This window comes from Macaca mulatta, chromosome 4 (genome assembly GCF_049350105.2).
Source record: "Macaca mulatta isolate MMU2019108-1 chromosome 4, T2T-MMU8v2.0, whole genome shotgun sequence".
Lineage (NCBI taxonomy): Eukaryota > Metazoa > Chordata > Mammalia > Primates > Cercopithecidae > Macaca > Macaca mulatta.
Genome location: NC_133409.1, coordinates 67940511 through 67963289, shown reverse-complemented (window position 1 = coordinate 67963289; position 22779 = coordinate 67940511). Strand labels below are relative to the sequence as shown.

General features: G+C 50.2%; 1 protein-coding gene across 11 annotated transcripts in view; it reads left to right on the top strand.

The window, feature by feature from the left end:
• The window catches only part of ZC3H12D (zinc finger CCCH-type containing 12D), a 39204-nt gene extending 16925 nt beyond the window's left edge, over positions 1–22279 (top strand). For 6 of the 11 annotated variants that reach the window (XM_001087043.5, XM_077999498.1, XM_077999499.1 and 3 more), the window contains 4 exons: positions 7662–7801; positions 13341–13575; positions 17511–17617; positions 18731–22279. In XM_001087043.5, coding sequence (XP_001087043.3) covers positions 7662–7801; positions 13341–13575; positions 17511–17617; positions 18731–19524 — 1276 coding nt within the window. In that variant the 3' untranslated portion in view covers positions 19525–22279. Of the gene's footprint in view, positions 1–6319; positions 6451–7661; positions 7802–13340; positions 13576–17510; positions 17618–18730 lie in introns of those variants that run through there. The other 5 variants (XM_077999503.1, XM_077999505.1, XM_077999504.1 and 2 more) reach the window with 3 other exon arrangements.
• The last annotated feature ends 500 nt before the right edge of the window (positions 22280–22779 follow it).

The window sequence follows — 22779 nt, the reverse complement described above, 5'->3', positions numbered from 1 at the left end:
AGGTATCTTTCATTGAAAGCATGTTCAAAACGGCATCGTGGCGTGTGGGAAGAGCATGAATTCTCACGAGCCAACAGTTGCAGCATTTTCTTGCCTAGGGCGGGCAGACTCCCAAGTGCCCAGCCTGTTTTACATTCATAGGCAAATCTAGAAAAGGCGGGATTTGAAGTACAAGCTTGGGGGGAAACCACCTGATAATTTCACATCCTCTTACTGCCCCAGAGTAGGGTTTCATGTAAATGTGTCCTCATTTTGGAGTGCACAGGGATTTTCGCTTTGGCTGTTGTTTACATTTTTATACTCTCAGGACACTCTGCAGGCTCTGGTTTGTGCTGGAGTAAGGGATCTCCAAGGAAGAGAGAGATCAGGCTTGAAATCATACCTCTCAGTTTTCTTTTTTTTTTTTTCTTTTTTTTTTCTTTTTGAGACGGAGTCTCATTCTGTCGCCCAGGCTGGAGTGCGGTGGCCGGATCTCAGCTCACTGCAAGCTCCGCCTCCCGGGTTCACGCCATTCTCCTGCCTCAGCTTCCGGAGTAGCTGGGACTACAGGCGTCCGCCACCTCGCCCGGCTAGTTTTTTGTATTTTTTAGTAGAGACGGGGTTTCACCGGATTAGCCAGGATGGTCTCGATTTCCTGACCTTGTGATCTGCCCGTCTCGGCCTCCCAAAGTGATGGGATTACAGGCTTGAGCCACTGCGCCCGGCCATCCTCTCAGTTTTCATCATGCCCCTCTCAGTGGGTTCCCAGCAGGCAAGAAAGATAATGGTGGGGTTTATGACAGGGCTGGGGGTCAGACCTGAATCTGTTCTGTCCGACGTTAGCCTTGGGCTCCTTCCTGTCTGCACCCATTTCTTGTAAGCTGAAAGCTCCCAGAGCAGCCGCTGCTCACCCTCTCTTTCCCCTGTCTTGAGCTGAGGAGAGATCTCCTGGTGAGGTCAGGGTGTTTGCAATTGAACCCCCAGTAAGAAACAGAGTTGGCAACAGCAGCTTCCCTTCACATCTCAGACCCCTGAGGAATCATTCCTCCTCTCTTTCCCCCCACCCACAGCCACAACCTTCCTCCACCTGTGACTGCTTTGGGAGCCCCTAGCCTTTGCAGGAACTTCTTGGCAATAGTCAAAGATGCAGTGGTGTACAATTGGATTGTCTAGTTACTGAAACTGGCTGGCACTCTGATTGCAGTTACCCCACGCACAGTTGTCAGGCAGGCAAAATTTGCCTTAGGTGCCAACCCACTTCCTATTTATACCTTTGGTTATTCAAAACTCCCAGCTCTGGCGGGGTGCAGTGGCTCATGCCTGTAATCCCAGCACTTTGGGAGGCCGAAGTGGGCGGATCAGCTGAGGTCAGGAGTTTGAGACCAGCCTGAACAACATGGAGAAACCTTGTCTCTACTAAAAATACAAAATTAGCTGGGTGTGGTGGTGCATCCCAGCTACTTGGGAGGCTGAGGCAGGAGAATCGCTTGAACCTGGGAGGTAGAGGTTGCGGTGAGCTGAGATTGCGCCATTGCACTCCAGCCTGGGCAACAAGAACAAAACTCCGCCTCAAAAACAAGCAAAAGACAAAAACAAAACTCCCAGCTCCTGTCTCCTTTTCCCAGGACCTGGCTCTTGGCTTGCTGCCTGATGAGCTGGTTCACAGTATTGGTTAACAAAGGCATGAGGTGCCTTCTCTAAGCATGAGCAGTTAAACTGTGGGTTACTATTGTTCCAAAGGAGCTGCCATCTGGATCCTGGGGTATAGATGGAGTTGGGGGGAATCAGTGGTCTTCAGGAGACTAGGGAGGAAGAGTTTGCAGCCTAAGGGGTCAGGTTTTGAGGGCTGTCCCTAGATCAGAGAGTTGGACACATTGTTTTGCTTCAGTCTCCTCAAGGGTAAAATGGGGACAGGGTAACTTCCTCAACGGCTTGTTGTAATGATTAAATGAGGCAAAACGTGCAAAGTGCCCTGGCAGACAGAACCTTCTACAGATCTTAAAAATGAGCTCCAAGGCCAGGTGCAGTGGCTCATGCCTGTAATCTCAGCACTTTGGGAGGCCAACGTTGGAGGATCACCTGGGGCCAGGAGTTCAAGACCAGCCTGGGCGACATAGCCAGACCTTATCTCTACAACAAATTTCTAAAATTTGCTAGGTATGGCAGTGCGCACCTGTAGTCCCAGCGACTTGGGAGGCTGAGGTGGGAGGATTGCTTGAGCCTGAGAGGTCGAGGCTACAGTAAGCCATGATTGTACCACTGCACTCCAGCCTGGGTAACAGAGCGAGACTCCATTTCTTTAAAAAAAAAAAAAGAGCTCCAAGAAGCAGGGGTGACGTCTCTTTTTAGCACGAATGCAGAGCCTTGTAGTAGATATTCAGGAATTGCGCTGAGTCTGTGAAGGAACGCGCAGATGAGTGGATGCCTTTGGTGTGTGCATTCCTGTCTGTGTGCTGGGGAGTGGGCTCCAAGGGAGACTGACAGCTCTGCCAGGGCCCAGGTTCCCTTCCTCTCTCTCACCACTGAACACTGCCTCCTACACCCACCAAAGGTGTCAGAGATGACTTGTGAATGGTTAAACGCAAATATGTAAGGAGAACTGAAAAGAGACCAACAATTAAGAAACAGCTTTTTTTTTTTTTTTTTTTTTGACATGGAGTCTCGCTCTGTCACCCAGGCTAGAGTGTAGTGGCTTAATCTCAGCTCACTGAAACTTCTGCCTCCTGGGTTCAAGTGATTTTCCTGCCGCAACTTCCTGAGTAACTGGGATTATAGGCACGCACCACCACGCCTGGCTAATTTTTGTATTTTTAGTAGAGACGGGGTTTCACCATGTTGGTCAGGCTGGTCTTGAACTCCTGACCTTGTGATCCTCCCATCCCAGCCTCCCAAAGTGCTGGGATTACAGGTGTGAGCCATTGCGCCTGGCCAAGAAACAACTTTTAAAATAATTGTGGTGGTGCTATTTTCTCTTGAGAATTAACCGAGGGTGGACTTGACTACACTGAAGAGATGCATGTGTCTCGGGGTGACGTGGGGGAGGGTGTCATCAATTGTTCACTTTACTGCTTCAGGGACACAGAAAACGGACCTCATTTCCTATGATGGGCACGATCTCTTCCCCTCTTTTTCAGGTGGGGTGGGGGGTGTACATCTTACATTTGCCAGTGTACCTCAGGTGGGGCCTCCGTTTCTTCTGTCTCCTCGGCGACTCAGGCTCTGTGGTTTCTCTCCACCCCTTCCCGTCTCAGATGGCCTCTGGGGCCTTTGAGACCTGGTATTGGCTGGAAGAGGGGTCTGGGACCCTCACTGGGTTCTGCTGCACAGTGGCTGGGCTGGCCTGGCCTCTAAACAGGGAACATGGAAGTGGCCTTCTGGGAGCCATACTGGCTTAAAGTGCTGTCTGCTCACTGGCACCAGCTTGTCCATCCCCGGACAGTCCACTAGGCCTGGGGGCACGTGAGGGATGGGGTGTTGCTTCAGACTCACCTCTCCAGCTATGTTCCTCCAAGGCAGCCCTACAGAAACCAGGTTTCTCTGACAGGCTTGCAACCTGCCCGGGTTGTGCTGAAAAACAAAGGTTCAGCCTTTGGTTCAGCCTCTTGTTCACACAGTCTCGATGTTTCTCCATCTCCCCCTCCTGTATGGCTGGGCTGGGTAGAGCCGGAGTAGGGGTGCGGGGTGAGGACCTCCTCCTCCTTCCATCTTCCCTCTTTTTCAACTTCTGCTGGCCTGGAAGGTACCAGCGATCTGCTTCCTCTTCTTCTTTTTGTTTTTATTTTTCAGATGGAGTCTCGCTGTCGCCCAGGCTGGAGTGCAGTGGTGCGATCTCAGCTCACTGCGACCTCTGCCTCCCAGGTTCAAGCGATTCTCCTGCCTCAACCTCCCGAATAGCTGGGACTACATGTGCACACCATCACACCCAGCTAATTTTTTTTTGTATTTTTAGTAGAGACAGGTTTCACCGTGTTAGCCAGGATAGTCTCGATCTCCTGACCTCGTGATCCTGCCTCCTTGGCCTCCCAAAGTGCTGGGATTACAGGCGTGAGCAACCGCGCTTGGCCTTCCTCTTCCTTTTGACCACAGACATCCCTGTTGATATTTTCTCCTCACTGTACAAGCCTCAGAGTTCAGCCTCAATAGTGAAAGGGATATTTATCTTTTTTTTTTTTTTTTGAGACAGAATCTCACACTGTCACCTATGCTGGAGTGTAGTGACTCAATCTCGGCTCACTGCAACCTCTGCCTCCCGGGCTCACGAGATTCTCCAGCCTCAGCCTCTCCAGTAGCTGGGATTACAAGTGCGCACTGCCACATCCAGCTAATTTTTGTATGTTTAGTAAAGACGAGGTTTCACCATGTTGGCCAGGCTGGTCTTGAACTCCTGACCTCAGGTGATCCACCCACCTCGGCCTCCCAAAGTGCTGGGATTACAGGCATAAGCCACCGCGTCCTTTTTCTTTTATAAACTGTGACTATCCTAATCTCCCCTGAGAAAATAGCAGAAAAGGTCACATATGAGAGAGACCACAGCAATGCGAATTCAAAATGTCATCCTTGTCTGCATATGGGTTGGCTGCCAGGCTTCTCGGGAGAGGGCATGAGTGGCGTGGTGGTCCTTGGCTCTCTAAGAACTTATCCTTGCCTCTCCCTTTACACCTGTTGCCCGAGCTCATTCCTTGTGCTCCAGCCCCACGCCTGTCTTTCTGATCCTTAGACCATGTCAGTCACGCCTGTGTTTGGATCTTTCCAGTCAGCTCTTCCCTTTGCTTCGGCTTCTCTTCTAGCTGCTTCTCAGCTGAGTTTCTTCTTAGCCATTCGTTTATTCAACGGCTTTTAAATTGGGTCATTACAATTATTAGGCACAATGCTGGGCACTGAGAGTTGGGTGGTGAGCAAGAGGAGCTCATGGTTTAAAGAAGGGAGACCCAGGCGATCCCCTGGATGGATGCGAATGTTCCCCAGTGCCAGGAAGGAGCGGGAGGGTGCATTGAGAGCTCGTGAGACGGATCTGATGGAGTCTAGGGAGTAGCAGATGCTTTCCTGAGGAAGTGAGGATGAAGCTGGGATCTGAAGGTGGAAGAGGAGGCAGAGTGATCTAAATTGAGGCCAGGCTCTGTCTCATCCATGGCTAAGTCCAATTGATTTTGCCTTCTCAATATCTCAAATCTATCCACTTGTCTCCCTCCAGCGAAACCCCACTGACCCCACTGACTGAGTCTGAGGGACATTTTCAGGTTTCACCAGTCACTTGGAGCAGCGTTTGGTGGCCCCTTTCCCTCTGCTTTCCTGATGCGCACCCTCTAGTTTTCTTCCTGCTTCTTAGATCCGTCCCTCCTGAGTCCCATGTGATATTGCCCCCCATCTACCTATAACCAGTTGCAAAGTCGCAGAGTTCCTCCAGGTCCAGCCCAGGCCGCTCACTTTCTCTCCAGGCGAGCAGGAAATTCTGTCCATGATGTGGCCTCAGCTATTGCTTACACAGAGATGGCCTACAGCTTTAATCACTCAGGCATCTCCTCTGCACCATAACTGTTTACTTAACATTTCCTCTAAGTGGAAATGTTAACAGCTTGATATGTGTCTAAAATAAAACTCATGATCTTTCCCTCTAACCCTGTTCCCTTCCGGAATTCCTGGTGTCAGTGAATAGCCCACCATCCTGTTACACAAGCCAGAGATCTTGAGTCATCTTTGATGCCTTCTTCTCTATCACTCCCATATCCAATCAGTCATTGAGTTCTGGAGATTTGACTTTCTAAATAAATATCTTTCAAGTTCACCTACTCTTCTCCCTCATCCACCACCACCAGCTTAGTCCAAGTCACCGTCAATTTTTGCTTTGTCGCCCAGGCTGGAGTGCAGTGGCGCGATCTCGGCTCACTACAACCTCCGCCTCCCGGGTTCAAGCAATCCTCCTGCCTCAGCCCCTTGAGTAGCTGGGATTACAGGCACGCGCCACCACGCCCGGCTAATTTTTGTATATTTAGTAGAGACAGGGTTTCACCATGTTGGCCAGGATGTTCTCGATCTCCTGACCTCATGATCCACCCGCTTCCGCCTCACAAAATTCTGGGATTACAGGTGTGAGCCACCACCCCTGGCCTCAGATTGGGCTTTTTGAATCATCACATCACATCACATCACATCACACCACACCACACCACACCACACCACACCACACCACACCACATCACATCACACCACACCACATCACATCACATCACATCACATCACATCACATCACATCACATCACATCATCTACCTCAAATCTTAAAATCCTTCCGTGGCTTTTTAATTCCTCTTAGAAGGAAGAAAGGAATCTTCCATATTGTCTGCAAGGCCCTGCCTGATCTCAAACCACTCTCTCCTTATTGCCTCCACTGAAGTCTTCTGTGGAATTTGAGGTGCATTGGCCTCCTTGCTTGGACTTGGGAAACCCAATAACACATTTACGACCATCTCTCAGGGTGAGAGTGATTCTGTAGATGGCTACTCCTTTCTGTCTTATGTTGATCTTTCTTAGCTTCGGTTAAAGAGAGGGTCTTGTCTGTTAGTCCTCAGAATATATTCTCCTTGGAGCTGTGTTAGTCAGGATTCTCTGGAGCGAAGAACTAATAGGCTAGATGTATATACGAAGGGGAGTTTATTAAGGAGTACTGACTCACACGATCACAAAGTGAAGTCCCATAACAGGCCATCTGCAAGCTGAGGAGCAAGGAAGCCAGTCCAAGTCCCAAAACTTCAAAAGTAGGGAAGCTGACAGTGCAGCCTTCAGTCTGGCTGAAGGCCCAAGAGCCCCTGGCAGACCACTGGTGTAAGTCCAAGAGTCCAAAAGCTGAAGAACTTGGAGTCTGATGTCAAGGGCAGGAAGCATCCAGCATGGGAGAAAAATGAAGGCCAGAAGACTCAGCAAGTCTGCTCGTTCTACTTTCTTCTGCCTGCTTTGTTCTAGCCATGCTGGCAGCTGATTAGATGGTGCCCACCCAGATTGGGGGTGGGTCTGCCTCTCCCAGTTCACTGACTCAAATGTTAATCTCTTTTGGCAACACCCTCCCAGACACACCCAGGAACAATACTTTGCGTTCTTCAATCCAATAGAGTTGACACTCAGTATTAGCTATCACAGAGCCCAAGACCCTCTACATACCTATCACACGCTATGTGGTTCTTGTTAATGGATATTATTTGTGAATGAAAGAATGAACTATCTTTAAAATGTAGATTTTTCCTGTGTGTGTATATGTGTGTGTTTTGTTGTTGTTGTTGTTGTTATTGTTGAGACAGAGTCTCCCTCTGTTGCCCAGGCTGGAGTGCTGTGGTGGGATTGCGGCTCACTGAATCCTCCACCTTTCAGGTTCAAGTGATTCTCCCGCCCCAGCCTCCAGAGTAGCTGGGATTGCAGGTGCCACCACTACACCTGGTTAATTTTTGTATTTCTTGTAGAGATGGGGTTTCACCATTTTGGCCAGGCTGTTCTCAAACTCCTGTCCTCAAATGATCTGCCCACCTCGGCCTCCCAAAGTGTTGGGATTACAGGCGTGAGCCACTGCTCCTGGCCTAATATGTAGATTTTCCTGGTTCCCTCTTGATTATGAGACTGTGATCCAGGATATTCACAGGGAATCACTCTTAAGAACACTTGCAGTGTCTCTACAGATTTCTTGTTTTCCCATTGTAGCCATGGAAATAAAGAAACCTTCTCTTGCCGGGGAATCAAGCTGGCTGTGGACTGGTTCAGGGACAGAGGACATACCTACATCAAAGTTTTTGTTCCATCCTGGAGGAAGGACCCACCAAGAGCTGACACCCCTATCAAAGGTATGCTGGAGCAGATGTATGCCCAAGAGGTACTAGACACGTTTCCTTGGTGCACTTCTAACATCAATAGTCAAATATCTACTTAGTTGTTTGTTTAATGATGTTTGTCTTCCTCACTGTGCTATAAGCTCCATGAAGGCACTGATTATGACTGTTCAATGCCATAGCCCCATCACCTAGCACCTAGCACCTAGCGTTAACACCTGGTATTCAATAAGTAGTTCAAAATTAGGTGTTCATTAAGCAGTTGTTGAGTAGATGAATGAACAAATTACTCTTTTGGTGTGTTAAGTTATTAAAATAATTGTGCCTGACACCTTTTAATACCTGAAGAGACACTGGATCTGTATTCCACTCCTAATAGTTTATAGGATTTGAAAGAGACATTTATTTGGTCAGGTAATATTTATTTACTGAATACCTCATCTAATCTCTTTATTTAAAAAGAAGAAGAAAACTGAGACCCAGGGAATTCTTCTTCTTATTTTTTGAGACCGAATCTTTCTCTGTCGCCAAACTGGAGTACAGTGGCACGATCTCGGCTCACTGCAACCTCCTCCTCCCAGGTTCAAGTGATTCTCCTGCCTCAGCCTTCTGAGTAGCTGGGATTACAGGCACGTGCCACCACACCCAACTAATTTTTATATTTTTAGTAGAGATAGGATTTCACCATGTTGGCCAGGATTTTCTCAATCTCTTGACTTCGTGATCTGCCCTCCTCAAAATCCCAAAGTGCTGGGATTACAGGCAAGAGTCACCTCACCCAGCCTCTTCATTTTTAATTCTTCAATCAGCTAGGAATATTTTAAGCTACAAATATTAGAATACTGCGGTTTTATTATTTATTTATTTATTTTTGAGATGGAGTCTCACTATGGCTCATTGCAGACTTGCTCTCCCCTGGCTCAGGAGATCCTCCTACCTTAGCCTTTTCAGTAGCTGGGACTATAGGTGCCCATCACCACACCCAGCTGGTTCCTTTCTTCCTTCCCTCCCTCCTTCCTCCTTCCCTCCCTCCTTCCTTCCTTCCTTCCTTCCTTCCTTCCTTCCTTCCTTCCTTCCTTCCTTCCTTCCTTTCTTTCTTTCTTTCTTTCTTTCTTTCTTTCTTTCTTTCTTTCTTTCTTTCTTTCTTTCTTTCTTTTTTTCTTTCTCTCTCTCTCTCTCTCTCTCTCTCTTTCTTTCTCTCTCTCTCTCTCTTTCTTTCTTTCTTCCTTTCTTTCAACATGGAGTTTCACTCTTGTCACCCAGGCCAAAGTACAATGGCACGATCTTGGCTCACTGCAACCTCTGCCTCTCAGGTTCAAGCGATTCTCCTGCTTCAGCCTCCCAGGTAGCTGGGACTATAGGCACGCGCCACCACACCCAGCTAATTTTTGTATTTTTATTAGAGATGGGGTTTCACCATGTTGGCTGGTCTTGAACTCCTGACCTCAGGTGATCCACCCTCCTCTGCCTCCCAAAGTGCTAGGATTACACGTGTGAGCCACCACACCCGGCCCTAGCTAGTTTTTGTTTTTTGTAGAGACAGGGTTTTGCCATGTTGCTCAGGCTGGTCTTTAACTTCTGGGCCCAAGCAATCCCTCCGCCTCAGTCTCCTAAAGCGCTAGAATTACAAGCATGAGCCACTAGGCACGGTGAGAACACTGTGGTTTAAACAAACAGGGTCTTGTTTGTTGTTTGGCTTCTTAAACAGGTTGAGTATCCCTTATCTGAAATACTTGGGACCAGAAGTGTTTTGAATTCCTGAATATTTTCATTATGCTTACTGGTTCAGCATTCCTAATCCAAAAATCCCAAATCCCAAATGCTCCAGTGACTATTTCCTTTGAACATCATGTTGGTCAGATTTTTGGATTAGGGATGCTCACGTGTGAGAAGAGATCAGATGCAAAGCTCTTTATTATGATGATCAAGTGTTATATACTGTACATAATTGTACACGCTAGACTTTTGCACAACTGGCAGCAAAGTAGAGTGTTTCCACCAGCATCACCTTAGACACATGAGTCACGTGTCACACTACAAGGTCAGGATGGCTATGATGATAGGAATTTTTCAACTCTGTTATAGTCTTATGGTACCACTGTCACACACATGGCCTGAAACATTGTTATGCAGCACATGACTGTGTATCTGTGCAATTGCCATGGGTTTTCTCTCCTAGTATGATAACTTCTCCCTGAATGGCAGTGCGGACCATTTGTGTTGACTGGCAGTTTTCACTTTAGTATACCTGGCATGGAGTAGGCAGGCAGGCAGGCAGCCTGGCACCTCTGCCCACCACTTATTCCAATGGCAGGATGATGATGGTTTTATGGTTTTATTCTAGGAGGTCAACAGCAACAATGGGAGGCTTCCTCCTTCCTGGTTGTATCTTCACTTTGTTTATCGGGATGGGGATGGGAAATGAGTGGAGGTCCATGCTCCTGGGAGCAGCTGCCAGGGAGTAGCTCAGCTCACCTGTTAGTCATCCTGACTTTACCAACGTCCACTCCATCTCCACCACTGGGAGTGCTCCAAGACTGCAGGGAAATGGCTCCCACCTCCACTCCAGCCTTCTGCACACATTCTGGGCTGTGGTTCCCTTCATGCCCCAATCAATAAGATCCTCGCTGCTTTCTGTCTTCATAAAATATGTCAAAATCCGGGGTTTGCTGCTGTCCCCAAACCTACTTTTAACATGATTACAGCTCTCCTCCACCTTTCATTACATTGGAACTATGAGAAGGAGGAAATATAAATACTTGTGTTCAGTTCCCTGTCATGAACTGGTTGTCCTGAATTATTCTTTATGGTTTGAATATGAAGAATGGTGAATTTCAACAGTAGTGTAATACTTAAATATAATGTAGGAAAAAGTAGAGAAATTCCTTTGGGGTAGGGAAGGAATTTTTAAATAAGCCACAACGAATGCAAACTTATAAGGAAAGATGAATAAATTTCACTATTTATTATGTATGATGTAATAAATGTAATACATACATGTATGTCAGGTATAATTTGACTACACCTAGCTAATTTCCTTTTTATTTTTACTTTTTATAGAGACAAGGTTTCACTATGCTGCCCAGGCTGGTCTTGAACTCCTGAGCTCAAGGGATCTTTCTGCCTCAGCTTCCCAAAGTGTTGAGATTACCCATGTGAACCACTGCACTCAGATGACTGCACTTTTAAGTTGCTAGGTGATTCTGACACTGCTGGCTTGAACCACAGCGGGAGAAACACCCAAAGAGGCCCACACAACCTATTAATGAAACAGCGAACAGGGAGAACAGTGGGAACTGAGGCGGCACTGCAGGCGCAGTCCTATGCCCCGAGCACCCACTCCCTACCGCCCTCTCAACCTATTAATGAATAAAAGCTTTTATTCATTAATAGATACCACAAAAACAAAAAAGTGAAAAGATAAGCCTCATACTGGGGTGAGAGTGTGGGGGTGGGTTATACATCACACATTACTGATGAAGGATTACTGCCTAGGTCTAGAGAGAACTTCTTCAAATCAATGAGAAAAGACAATGAATCAACAGAAAGATGGGCTAAAGCATGAATAAGCTGTTTACAGAAAAGGAAACATATATGGCCATATAAACATACAAACGTATGAAAAGATACTCAATCTCATTAGCAACCAGAGAAATGCAAAATAAAACCACAGTAGGAGGCCATTTTGTGCCCACCAGATTGGCAAAAATTCAAAAGCCTGAAAATGCCAAGTGTCGGCAAGGTTGTCTTATGTGCTGTGTTGGGTATGTAAGTTGGCATCACCACTCTGGAAAACAATTTGGCATTACCTTGTAAAGTGCCTTCCATACCGCTAATCCATATTCACCCTTGGAGATATACCCTGAAGAGGCTCTTGCTTCTTCTGTGCCAGGGACTTAGATGCAAGACTAACAGTGATGAACATATGACATAACCAAACCTCACAAACACAATGATGAACAAAAAAGACAAGCTGCTTAAGTATAGGTATAGTATGATTCCATTTGTGTCAAGACTAATGTGTAATCACACTGAAAATAGTCCTCAGCGGGGCATGGTGACTTACCCCTGTAATCCCAGCAATTTGGGAGGTTGAGGTGGGTGGATGCTTGAGTCTAGAAGTTTGAGACCAGCTTGGGCAACATGGTGAAACCCTATCTTTACAAAAAATACAAAAATTAGCTGAGCGTGGTGGTGCATGCCTGCAGTCCTAGCTACACGGGAGGCTGAGGTAAGAGGATCACCTGAGCCTGGAGGGTAGAAGCAGCAGTGAGCCATGATCGTGCTACTGCACTCCAGCCTGGATGACACAGTGAGATCTTGTCAAAAAAAATAAAGAAAAAAAAGAAAGAAAATGATTCTCATAATCTGCATTTTTAAAACTAAAAACAAGGAAATTATAAACACGGCGTTCTAAAACTAGGGTTATCCTAAGGGCTTAAGGGGAATGGAGAGGATTGCAGACTGAGGGGACAAAGGGGACTTCCAAACATGAGCCACCACCTGTTTCTCAAAGGAGATGCTGGATATGTGGTGTCTTTATTTTTGTTCTTTGTACCATAGCTGCATTATGCACCTTTTAAAAATCAGCCAACAGTGTCATATGGGAAAGGACTTAAACTTGAGGGACCTGAGTAATTATTACGTGTCAAATGGATTTTTTTTTTTTCCTGCATGTCTCCAAAGGCAAAATTCAGATCAAACATTAGGCCCTCCTGGGATGCAGATTTTAACCTCTGATAAAAAAGGCCTTGTAATGTTTGTACCATCTGGTGTATGTTTATCTCTCGAGTAGTTTTTGCAAGAACTCGCACTCCCTTGAGCTCAGTCCACTTACAGACACTCTGAGACCAGAAGAGGAGTCGTTGCTATCTTCATTTTATAAATATAAAACCAGACGGACATTAAACGGGGGTGAAGTACCCAGGAACTGGAGCCCAGCCCAGACTCCAGGCTGGATTCCTAGTCCTGGACGCTTTCTATGATGTTCTTGTCAGAGATGGGGTGCTCCATCCCGAAGGTGTCCCAGGCAGGTTCCTGTATGGTGGGAGAAGATGGACCTCTGACTCCCAGCTAGGGGCCCATGCAGGGCTTTTCAGGTGGAGGCAAGGCTCCCCATCATGCTGAAGGCATCACCAAGGTCCCGGTTAATACAGGAATGTCTTTCTCCAGGAGGCCTCTGTGCCTGCTACCGTAGGGGCATTGTGGCATGGATCCCTCAAAAGGACAAAGGCTGTGGCTGAGTGCTTCCTTCTAAAGTGACTCTCCCTTGCAGAGTACGGCTTTCTGGACTCCTGTCATGACGTGGGCAGGACGGAAGCCACACGCCCGCTTTACCTGGGGCTTCAGGCAAATTCAGTGAAATGGGGTGAAAGGAGCGAACGCTATGGCGGGAAAAACTGAAAAATTTTTCCCCCGCTCCCCTCAAAACCTCCCTGGCCCTCATTTGACCGGCCCGGGAAGCGGGTGGGGAGGCGGGTGGCCTCGCGTTGGGGGTGGTCCTCAGGGGCGGTGCCCTTGGGCCCTCACCCGCATCTCCATCGCCCGCCCCCAGAGCAGCACGTGCTGGCGGAGCTGGAGCGGCAGGCGGTGCTGGTGTACACGCCATCCCGCAAGGTGCACGGCAAGCGCCTGGTCTGCTACGACGACCGCTACATCGTGAAGGTGGCCTACGAGCAGGACGGCGTCATCGTCTCCAACGACAACTACCGGGACCTGCAGAGCGAGAACCCCGAGTGGAAGTGGTTCATCGAGCAGAGGCTGCTCATGTTCTCCTTTGTCAACGACCGGTACGGCCGGCTGGGGTCCTGACACCCGGGCGGGCGGGGGTTCGGGGGCGGGGCAGTGGCCACGCCCACCTCCAGGTGGCGGAGCTTGGGGTCACCCGGTCACTCAGCCCCGCAGACAGAGCTCTCCCAGGTCCGCATTCTCGGCGGGCTGCTTTGCTCTGACCTTGCTGTTCCCAGGGCCACATCTGACACACTACAGAGAAGCCCAAGATGTGGGCCAAGCATGCAAGCATGCGCTTAGGGCACCACTAACTTAAAAAAAACAGAATTGCGTACTTCAGATTATTGAAAGAGTCATCATGGAAAAGATCTATACTTTGTTGTATTGCCTTTCACTTATTTCAGGTTTTTGTCTTATTTTATTTTATTTTTTGAGATGGAGTCTTGCTCTATCACCCAGGCTAGAGTGGCTCAATCTTGGCTCACTGCAAATTCTGCCTCTGGCGTTCAAGCGATTCTCCTGCCTCAGCCTCCTGAGTATCTGGAATTACAGGCACGCACCACCATGCCTGGCTAATTTTTTGTGTTTTTAGTAGAGATAGGGTTTCACCGTGTTAGCCAGATAGCCTCCATCTCCTGACCTCGTGATCTGTCCACCTTGGCTTCCCCAAGTGCTGGGATTACAGGCGTGAGCCACTGCTTTTTTTTTTTTTTTTTTTTTTTTTTAAACAAAAGTTTTGAATTACATATGGGAGTGGGCAACAGATTTTTTTTTTTTTTTTTTTTTTTTTGACAGGGCCTTGACTCTGTTGCCCAGGTTGCAGTGCAGTGGCATGATCACAGCTCACTGCAGCCTTGAACACCTGGGCTCAAGGGATCCTCCTGCCTCAGCCTCCCAAAGTGTTGAGATTTTAGGTGTGAGCCACTGAGACCCGCCCAGAATCTTTTGTTTTGGGCTGTAAATATCTCCCCTTGCCTGGCCCTGACTGTCTCCGTACCTCTGGGTTGAAATGTTCAGGAGAACCTGGCTGGTTCATGTAGCCCTGAAATAGGACCCTTGGGTCAGTTCATCCCAGACCAACTGGCTATGGCTGGAGGCGGAGAGGGACACCAGGGCCACAGGCACAAACCGCTTAGCAGGTGGTGAGGGCAACACTGGCAAGGTGGATGGGGGTCTGGAGACCACAGCAGTGTGTGACAAAGCACAGCCAGCTGGCCTGTTGCTCCCATTTCCATTTCTGTTCCAGGCAGTGTTAGCTTAGCCCTCATTCTGGGCTCTTGACTGACTTTTTGGAAGGTGGTTTGAGACAAACTCCTCAGTTCTGTGAGGGCAGGGACTGTATCTGTCTCACGTGTGGTGTCTCCAGCATGCCTGACCCACAGGCGTGCAGTAACTAGTTGTAAAGGAATGACCGAGTGAATGGCCGTGGCCCGGGGAAGGGTCGATGGGGAGAGAGGTCTGGGCTCAGGCTGTTTGCACACAACTGAGCAGCTCCTGACTCTGGACCCAGGGACACAGTGTGATGTTTGAGAAAGGGCTGGGGCAGGTGAGGTTTCCATCTGAGGCCCTGCCGCTTACTGGCTGGGAGTCAAGGGGGAACCACTCAGCCTGTCTGAGCTGAATGTTCTTTAGCTTGAAAAGGGATTAATAGTGTCACCTCTGAGATCATTGTGAGGACTAGAGACAATTGTGCCCCAGAAGTGGTAGCAGCTATTCCCAGGACATGGTGCCCCAAGGGGTACTGTGGTCCCCATGGCCAATTGCTCCTGCAGCCATGGAGGTGGAGGGCTAGAGGCATGGCAGCAGCGCCCTGCAGGAGCCCCCATTGTCATTTCCAGCTGCAAAAGGCCGGTGGCTCTCACTGTCCATCTGTGGCCTGGAGGAATCTGGCTAGTCTGGGCCTATGAAATCCTCACTGAGCTCTCAGGGACACGGCCATCTCTGGCCTGACGACAGCCTGGGGCCGGGGCCAAGTCCTTTTGACGCACTGGCCTCTGTTAAGGGCCTGCCAGGAGGCAGGGCCTGCCGCCCGCTTGTGAGCGAGGGCGCCTGCGCTGGTGCCCCAGGCACGTCCACAGGGCCCTCTTGGCACAGCTTCTGCTCCTGGGAGAGCAGGAGAGGAAGTCTTTGGGAACTTTTAATAACCACAGTGGGCGGTTCCCCAGATTCTTGGTCAAGGCCCAATTCTGAGAAGCCGGCTGTGCAGCTGGGAGCTGCTCTGTGGAGGCCACACAGGGCCGGGGATCACCCAGCTCTCTGCAGAGTGGGACTTCAGCATGACTCTGGACTCTTAGGGGGACAGCAACCCATAAAAGCATCTCCTCCTTGATTTAGAATCCCAAACTCTCTACAGAACCTTTGTATGACCTGGAAGTGGCCTTGGGAACAAAAGTATTTATATAGAAAGTGGAACCTCACTTAGCAAGGGGCGTTTTCCTTCTGAGGAATTGGGTTTTCCCTGTTGAACTCTGAGCATGCATTCCCTTCCTCATTAGGGCTCCATGCCAGGGAGAAGAGAAGGGCAGGTCGGGGGCAGGGCAGCCTGGAAACTGCGACCAGATCCTGTGCCCCCAGGGTGTGCAGAGGAGGTTAAGTCTGTGAGGTGGCTGTATGTGCAGGCAGCATTTGGGGTCCACTTCCTCACTGATTCAAACTCCCTGTTCCTATTGAACCTCTTCACCTGCAGGTTCACAGCCCAGAGCTGTGTCACACAGCTCTGTTTCAAGGGGTGAAACACAGGAGAAATGGGACGTAAGCCTCAAGGAGCTCATACAACTCTGAAACCTTCTGGAACTGTTGTTGTTTGTTTGTTTGTTTAGAGACAGAGTCTAGCTCTCTTGCCCAGGCTGGACTCCGGGGCTCCAGGGATCCTCCCTCTTCAGCTTCTCTAGTAGCTGGAACTACAGGTGTATGACACCACTCTTGGCTTTTCTGGAAGCGTTTGTTAACCTCATAGAGGTTTCTAACCTTTTGTTGAGGACAGTGGGAAGCCAGAGGAGCCCTTAGAGCAATTATACTTTCATTTTCCTGGATAAAAATCACCTGGGAAGTTCTTTTTTGTTTTGGAGATGGAGTCTCACTCTGTCGTCCCGGCTGGAGTGCAGTAGCGTGATCTCGGCTCATTGCAACCTCTGCCTCCTGGGTTCAAGCAATTCTCCTGCCTCAGCCTCCTGAGTAGCTGGGAATACAGGCACCTGCTGCCACGCCCAGCTAATTTTTTTGGTATTTTTTAGTAGAGATGAGGTTTCACTGTGTTGCCCAGGCTGGTTTTGAACTCCTGAGCTCAGGCAATTTGCCCGCCTCAGCCTTCCAAAGGGGAAGTTCTTAAAAGCAGATTCCTGAACAACTTCAGATTCTGATGAGTCAGGTCTTGTGTGAAGCTCGGAGGCTGCAAATTTTTTTTTTTTCTTTTTTTTTTGCCAGGATCTCACTCTGTCACCCAGGCTGGCGTGCAGTGGCACAATCATGAATCGCTGCAGCCTCCATCTCCCAGGCTCAGTCATCCTCCCACCTCAGCCTCCCGAGTAGCTGGGACTAAAGACATTCACCACCACACCCGGCTAATTTTCTTTTCTTTTTTTTTTTTTTACTTTTTGTAGACACAAGGTTTCACCATGCTGCCCAGGCTGGTCTTGAACTCCTGAGCTCAAGGGATCTTTCTGCCTCAGCTTCCCAAAGTGTTGAGATTACCCATGTGAACCACTGCACTCAGATGACTGCACTTTTAAGCTGCTAGGTGATTCTGACACTGCTGGCTTGAACCACAGTGGGAGAAACACCCAAAGAAGCCCAGAGCTGTGCTGTGTGCTCTGCATGGGGTTCAGTGTGAAGGGAAGCTTTTGCTTTAAGATGCTGTGACATCCTGCTGGGTTATGGTGGGCCCAGGGCCGAATGCTTCCTGGTGCTCTCGGGGAACTTGGGCCTGCTTCTTTTATACAGGTGCTGGTGGCAAATCCCAGGTGGTCTTGCAGTTGCGCCTGTGCTTATTTTCCAGGTTCATGCCTCCTGATGACCCCCTGGGCCGCCACGGACCTTCCCTGAGCAACTTCCTGAGCAGGAAGCCGAAGCCCCCAGAGCCATCCTGGCAGCATTGTCCCTATGGTGGGTAGTGCCCAGTGCTTCGCGGGCCCTGTTCAGGGCCTTATGTGGGGGCAGTACAGGAGCACAGTCAAAAAGCACTGGCCTAGTGCTCAGCAGCCTGGGCTCTTGCCCAAATTCTGCCCTCCAGCTATGCCACCCTGGAGAGTGAACTTTCCTGACAGGGTTATTGCAGAACTGACATCCTGGCTGGTGATTTCATGGGAGCCAGGGTCCCATGCCACGGTCAGATGCAGAGATCATGCACACAGCAACGCTATGTCTGAGAAGCCAGGAGGCTGGACACAAACCCAGCTGCGGGTCTCAGTCCCTTCACCTGGCCCCCCGGCAGCTTCTGTCCTCACCCTACCCCACCCCCCCACCTTATGGATTTTGGTCACTGCTATCCATGAAGAGTTAAGAATTTTATCCTAGCACCCAGGGGGATGCCAGCCTTCTAGTCAGCTCTTTCACTGACTTGCTTCACCAAGTTATTTGATGTATCCAAGTTCAGTAAAGGCTTGGGTGACAGTCAATCAATTCTTGTTAGAATTAGGTGACTATGCATACATTCAGGCTGACTCCTTCCCCCTTTCACTCTCAGAAGCCCTGGGTCTGGATGGTAACACTTGATCTTTTGTTCACGACTCTGTTAGAACAGCGTGCAGGGTGAAGGCAAGCGTTAAACACAGCGAACAGGGAGAACGGTAGGAACTGAGGCAGCACTGCAGGGGCAGTTCTATGCCCCAAGCGCCCACTCCCTACCGCCCACTCCCTAAGCCTGGCCTTATCCACAGGGTTCCTGGGGAAGTGGAGGCTGAAAGTCTTTGAATCCAGAGATTTGGTCTTAGTCCCTGGTCAAAGGGACCTGGGACCGACACTCCTCTGCATACCCTGGGATGAGTGTGCCCAGCCGACCGCGCCTCCTGGGCACTTCTCCCCACCTCAGTCTCGAGCCCAGATCCTGAGGCGTTTCCAGAGCGCTAAGTCTTCGGAGTCCGCGGCGGCCTGGGGGCCTGCTTGGCGGACTCTCCACGGAGAGGCGGGCGGGCTGGCACTCCCCGGATGCACCAGGCAGCACCGCCCCTCCGCGCCCCCGGCCTCACGCCTCGCCCTCTCTGCCCCCGCCCCTTTCAGGCAAGAAATGCACCTATGGCATCAAGTGCAAGTTCTACCACCCGGAGAGGCCGCACCACGCGCAGCTGGCGGTGGCCGACGAGCTCCGCGCCAAGACAGGGGCCCGGCCTGGCGCGGGCGCCGAGGAGCAGCTGCCACCGAGAGCCCCGGGCGGCCCCGCAGGAGCCCGGGCGGCACCCCGGGAGCCAGTTGCGCACAGCCTCCCGCTGGCGCGGGGGTCCCCAGACCTGGTCGCCCTGCAGGGGAGCTTCTCTCGGCTGGCCTTCAGCGACGACCCGGGGCCCCTCGGGCCGCCTCCCCCGGGCCACGCCTGTGGCCTCACGCCCCGACTGGGAGGGCCCGACTGGGTTTCCGCGGGCTGCCAGGTGCCAGGCCCGCTCAGCCTCCCTAGCCCGGAGAGCCAGTTCTCCCCAGGCGACCTCCCGCCTCCGCCCGGCCTGCAGCTCCAGCCGCGGGGCGAACACCGCCCTAGGGACCTGCACGGCGACTTGCTTTCCTCGCGCAGGCTGCCCGACGACCCGTGGGCCCGTCTACCCCGCTCCGACCGCTTCCCTGGGCGCTCCGCCTGGGCGGAGCCGGCCTGGGGCGACGGCGCCACTGGGGGACTTTCAGGGTATGCGGCCGAGGACGAGGGGGAGGCTCGCGCCCGGGCTCGCATCGCGCTCTACAGCGTCTTCCCGCGCGACCAGGTGGACCGTGTGATGGCCGCGTTCCCGGCGCTCTCCGACCTCGCCAGGCTCATCCTCCTGGTGCAGAGATCCCAGAGCGCTGGGGCGCCGCTGGGCAAGCCCTAAGGGACCACCACGCCCTTGCAGGGAATGGCCCAGCCTCGCCTTGGGTCTTGGACGGGTGGACCTATGGTTGCCAGCCTGGACCTGAGTGGGCCCACCGTGGCGCCCCCTTTTCTTTAAAGATGGTTAGGGAAGCCTGCTTCCTCCTCCTCAGCAGGGTTGTGGGGGCTTGGTGGCACTTGGTGATACTCACTGAGGCTGGGGCCTGCTGCGGGGAGGCCCACCTACTTCCGTGGAGGGAATGATTTTCCATGTGCACGGAGACTGCAGGTCCAAGCTGCAGTAGAATCCACAAGTGGGTCACAAAATCAATTTAGTGGGTCAGCACCACAAACAGCGGACTGGGACAGGTCAGAGCGCACCCTGTGCAATCAGGCTGAGTCTGAACTCTTGTTACCTAGCCTGTGTCCCTACCCTCTTGGCAACCGTGTAACTAACCTCAATGTGGGTTGTAGTCAGAAGTTTAAAAAAGACTGTGAATGGTCTTGAATTTCATTACATCAGATAATGTTTGAAATATGTAGTCAGGTGGCCAGGGGAGGTTTGCTATCTGGAATTTTTCATGTTGGCTATTGCTAACGCCACCTGCAAGGGGAGCCCAGCCTCCAGGTGTGGGCTCTGCTGTGCTCTGAATTGTGTGGCTGTGCCATGCTGGGGACAAGTGGCAGGAGTGCTTTGTCCCAGGGCTGCCTCTGGGACCTTCACCCCCCTTCACACACATACCCCACACCACACAAATGTACACACACACACATATGCAGCCTCACACATGTACATACTCACACACACCACACAGACACATACCGTTTGGCTCAGGGTTAAGTATCTTCAATTTTTTTTTTTTTTTTTTTAGCCACCCATCATGGCAGTTTCCAGAATAGGCCTTCTACCGTACCAGCTGAGCCGCCTTCTTTTACTTCTTCTTTCTTCTGTGTGTGTGTGTGTGTTTTTTTTTTGTAATAAGACAGAGTCTCGGCCCGGAATGGTGGCTCACGCCTGTAATGCCAGCACTTTGGGAGGCTGAGGCAGGCAGATCACTTGAGGTAAGGAGTTTGAGACCAACCTGGCCAACATGGTGAAGCCCTGTCTCTACTAAGAATACAAAAAATTAGCCAGGCATGGTGGCACACACCTGTAGTCCCAGCTACTCAGGAGGCTGAGGCAGGAGAATCGCTTGAACCCAGGAGGTGGAGGTTGCAGTGAGTTGAGATCATGCCACTGCACTCCAGCCTGGGCGGCAGAGCGGGACTCCATCTTAAAAAAAAAAAAAGACAGAGTCTCACTCTGTCACTGTCTGGAGTATAGTGGTGTGATCATAGCTCACTGAAGATTCAAACTCCTGGACTCAAGCGATCCTCCTGCCTCAGCCTCCTGAGTAACTGGGACTGTAAGCACGAGAGCCACACTTCACAGTTAAACTGGGACTGGGTGAGTCAGAACTTTTGCTCTGAAATCTACAGGTGGGTCAGCAGAAAGCTGACATGCGCTCAGTCAGAGTTTATTGCCATCCTCCTGGTGCCGTTTCTTTCAGCCAGCTACTGCTCTGGGTTTGAAGAGAAAGGGCCTACCCATTTGCAATGGCTAAGAAGTGAGATGGTGCTGCCAGAGTGCCGACCCCCGAATCCTCAGGGGACCCTGGCCTCTCCTGGCAGCATCCACCCATTCTGGTTACCTTGCCAGCCCTCCAGGCTATGGTTTATTTGTTCATTAGCGGGCTTGGTAGCTTGGCAGTTTGGGGAGAGCAGGAGGTACTTCCCAGGAGAAGACCAGCCCTCAACCCCACAAGCTTCCTGCAGCCTGCTGGTTCAGAGGGATCTCTTGACAGTTTACTACCAGATTTCATGAGAGGTTGGCAGGCCTGGGGGGCACCTCAGGGAGAGTGCGTTCCCAGCCCTTTCATTCATGGTAAATGACACCCCTGCGGCATACAGTGATGTTAGGTTTTTCTTTGAGACTCCTTTGATCTTTTAAAACCAGATTCTTAGCATGGATTGAGACAGACCTGTTCCTCACCCCCTTTTTCCAAAGAGGACGGTGCACCCACAGTTTTACTGTATCATATTGGGATCTCAGTCCTGAAGATGGCCCACTCTTTGTAAATAAGTTGGATTTTCCTCATGATGTGTGTGGGTTTTTTTTTTGGCGGGGGAGAGGAACGGGGCAGGGTTCCACTCTGTCATCTGCCACCCAGGCTGGAGCGCAGTAGTGCAGTCAGGGCTCACTGCAGATTTGACTTCCCAGGCTTAAGCAGTCCTTGTGCCTCAGCCTCCTGAGTAGCTGGGACTACAGTTGAGCCACCACGTCCAGCTAATATTTTCTGTTTTTTGTAGAGACTCAAAATGTTGGGATTACAGGCATGAGCCACTGCACTGGGCCTTTATTTTTATTTTTAACCTTTTGACAAGACACGCTTTCTATTAGAGCTACTTTTTGTCCACTGGTTCGGTTTCCTGATGTAGAATCGATGTGTTGCTGATTTTTCAGTTAAAATGTTTAAACTGCTTCCTTTGAGAACAAGTTTGAGTTTTAGTAAGCTGTAAAGCTATTTTATTTGATTCACTGTGAATAAGACAAGTACAAAAAAGAAAAAAAAGTGAAAACACAGCACATTTCAAGTGTAATCCCCTTTGGAATTTTTCCGAAGTCTTAGTATATGTCTTTGTGACACAAAAACATAGATGGGACAGGTAAATGAAATGTTCCCAGTTGCATAGCTGTTACTGTGCTTCAAAAATAAATCATTTTTACCACACCTGGATTCTTTATTGTCAAATTGTCTATTAGTTTCTCCTGCTGACTTTCCCCCAGATTGGTCTGTTCTGTTAAAAATTGTGGGTGTAGACTGGGCCCAATGGCTCATGTCTGTAATTCCAGCACTTTGGCGGGCTTCATGAGGTCAGGAGTTCAAGACCAGCCTGGTCACCATGGTGAGACCCTGTCTCTACTAAAAATACAAAAATTAGCTGGGCGTGGTGGGGCATGCCTGTAATCCCAGCTACTCGGGAGGCTGAAACAGGAGAATCACTTGAACCCAGGAGGCGGAGGTTGCAGTGAACTGAGATTGTGCCACTGCACTCCAGCCTGGATGACAGAACGAGACTGTCTCAAAAAAAAAAGTGGGTGTGAAGAAGACTGAGGTTGTGGCCGGTCTCAGCAGCTGCAGTTCCGTGTTGCTCCACCTGGGGGGATGTGAGGGGCTCAAATCCACCTTTTCCAGGAGAAGCAGTAAGGCCATGGCAAGGACCTCCCTTTGCTGGA